The following is a 2347-nucleotide window of genomic DNA, read 5'->3' as shown; positions in this document are numbered from 1 at the left end:
GACATTGTCTCATAAATGCCTTTCTCCATTGTTGTTGAACACGGTAACAAGCATTTGAATTCTTCTGATGTTTTCACCCCTCTGCAATGTCTCCATCTAACCAACAAATTAAACTCCTATTAAGATGCTCGAACGTCTCTGTATTTTAGAATCGGATCTTCATCAAAGACTTTACTGCTGAATAAATTAAATCGACATTTCTCTTGTGAATATAAAAACACATATATGAAGATATTTTGAAGAAAAATGGAAGAAGATTGAAGAAAAATGAAAGGAGATAGTAAGAAGATGTGTGAAAAATGATAGGGAGGAATGTTGTATTTATAGAATTTGCAAATAAAGGAGTAACCACTGCATGTGGCGCATGCTCCTAGTGGATGCATGCATGCGCCACTTACAATGACAACACATACATGCATACGCCAACCATAATGGCGCCTATGCATACATGTGACACTTACAATGATAACACATACATGCATACGCCAACCATAATGGCGCCTATGTGTAACAAAGAAAAACATACGTCAACAAGGTTGACTACTCCTTTTGTTGTCTACCTAAATCATGGTTATTTGATAAATAATTTGAAACAAAGGTTAACTTGGTATTTAATTTGAAAAAAAATAGTTATCTTAAAAAAATCTATTTTCTTAATAAAAATATCTCTAAACACAAAAATAGACTCGGTTAAACACAAAAATATCTCTAAACATAAAAATATCTCTAAACACAAAAATCTATTTTCTTAATAAATTATATTTAAATTAGTCAATTTTTTTTATAAATTAGTTTTATTTTGAAATTAATGTATCAAACATTTTAAAATAGGTATAATTTTATTTTTTTAAATAAATAAATACTCTACATTGAAATGTCCATCAAATTATTATCAATTATTACTGTTTTAAACACAAAATTTCGAATTTAACATTTTATTAAAAAAACAGTTTACTAATATGGTACTGAAGGAGTGTTATATTACTATTATTACTATTTTATACTATTATAAACTATTTTTAATTATTTTATTGTTAAAACATTTCCTTATTTGAAAAAGTGAATAACTTAATACGTTACCGTGTTCTTTCAGTCTCTTCTCATCTTTTCCCTCACACACTCTTTACTAAACACTGCTTTTTTCGTTGTTTCATTTTTCATTCTCATCTCAATTCACCGATGCAAGACCCTTCCAGAACCGCCACTGGCTACCCAGCCCCACCTTACAACCACCCTAACGCCGCCCAATACCCCTACGCCGCACCACCTCCTCAATACTACCACCCAGCAGCACCACCGCCACATCGACCCTACGCCTCTCGCTCCTTCTTCCGCGCCTTCTTCGCCACCATGATCTGCCTCGCTGTCATCTTCGGCGTAATCCTCGTCATCACTTGGCTCGTCCTTCGTCCTTCTCTCCCTCACTTCACTCTAACAACTCTCTCCCTCTCTAACTTCTCCGCTTCCAACCAATCCCTCTCCGGCACGTGGCGTCTCGCTTTTAACGTCCGTAACGGAAACAGAAAAATGTCCGTTACTTATAACGCTCTCCGTTCATCCATCTTCTATCATTCGAACTACATCGCTGAATCGGAGCTTGCGCCGTTTAAGCAGGACACGAAATCTGAAACTGCGCTTAACGTTACTTTCGCCGCTGCTAATGCTTACTTTGAATCCGGTGCTGTTAGAGATCTTAACGGTGATAGGACTCGCGGTTCGGTTCCGTTTGATGTGCAGATTCTGGCTTCCACTTCGTTTCGTTCTGGTTCTTGGAGGTTTAGGACGAGAATTCTTAAGATTATTTGCCGGAAAATTATGGTCGGGATTTCGTCGAATTCAACTTCCGGTGAATTGGTTGGTTCACCCGGTGAATGTCAGGTGTGGACTTGACTTGTTTTTAGTTTTTAGGTTTACGGTTTACCCTAATTTGTCTATGGGTTCTTTTTTTGAAACCCTAGGTTTGAAAATTGGATTCAGTAATTAATGTTTTCAGAGGTTTATAACTATGCATTATGGTTAATATACAAAATTGAGTATTGTTGATTAGTGTTTGACTGTATATAATTCTAATTCTCACCTGTTATTTTATTTGCTTCAAGTTCTTCTTCTTGACTTTTGAGTATATATGTCAATTTAAGAGAAAGGATTAGTTTAGCTCTCGTTGACAGAAGGATTAGTCTATTATGCTGAGTGCAATGCTAATAATTCAGCTAATTGTTTTTGGGTTTATTAAGATTATGACGAATCAATCATTGATTTTGTTATCATTGTTTGACTTCTGTACATTCTTAATTGAGTTATTTTAGTAGTTAGTGTTTAAATAGGATGATATAGGCTCTGTTATTTC

General features: G+C 35.2%; 1 protein-coding gene across 1 annotated transcript; it reads left to right on the top strand.

Annotated features, from left to right (window-relative positions):
• Nucleotides 1–1055: 1055 nt before the first annotated feature.
• Nucleotides 1056–2046, top strand: LOC127086668 (uncharacterized protein At1g08160). Its single transcript, XM_051027461.1, has one exon. It carries the CDS (start codon nucleotides 1180–1182, stop codon nucleotides 1888–1890), a length of 711 nt encoding a protein of 236 aa, XP_050883418.1. The 5' UTR covers nucleotides 1056–1179; the 3' UTR covers nucleotides 1891–2046.
• Nucleotides 2047–2347: the final 301 nt, after the last annotated feature.

The sequence above is a fragment of the Lathyrus oleraceus genome, chromosome 5 (genome assembly GCF_024323335.1).
Source record: "Lathyrus oleraceus cultivar Zhongwan6 chromosome 5, CAAS_Psat_ZW6_1.0, whole genome shotgun sequence".
In the NCBI taxonomy this organism is placed as follows: Eukaryota; Viridiplantae; Streptophyta; class Magnoliopsida; order Fabales; family Fabaceae; genus Lathyrus; species Lathyrus oleraceus.
Note: the sequence above shows the minus strand (reverse complement) of the source record. Positions and strands in the feature narration are given on the sequence as shown.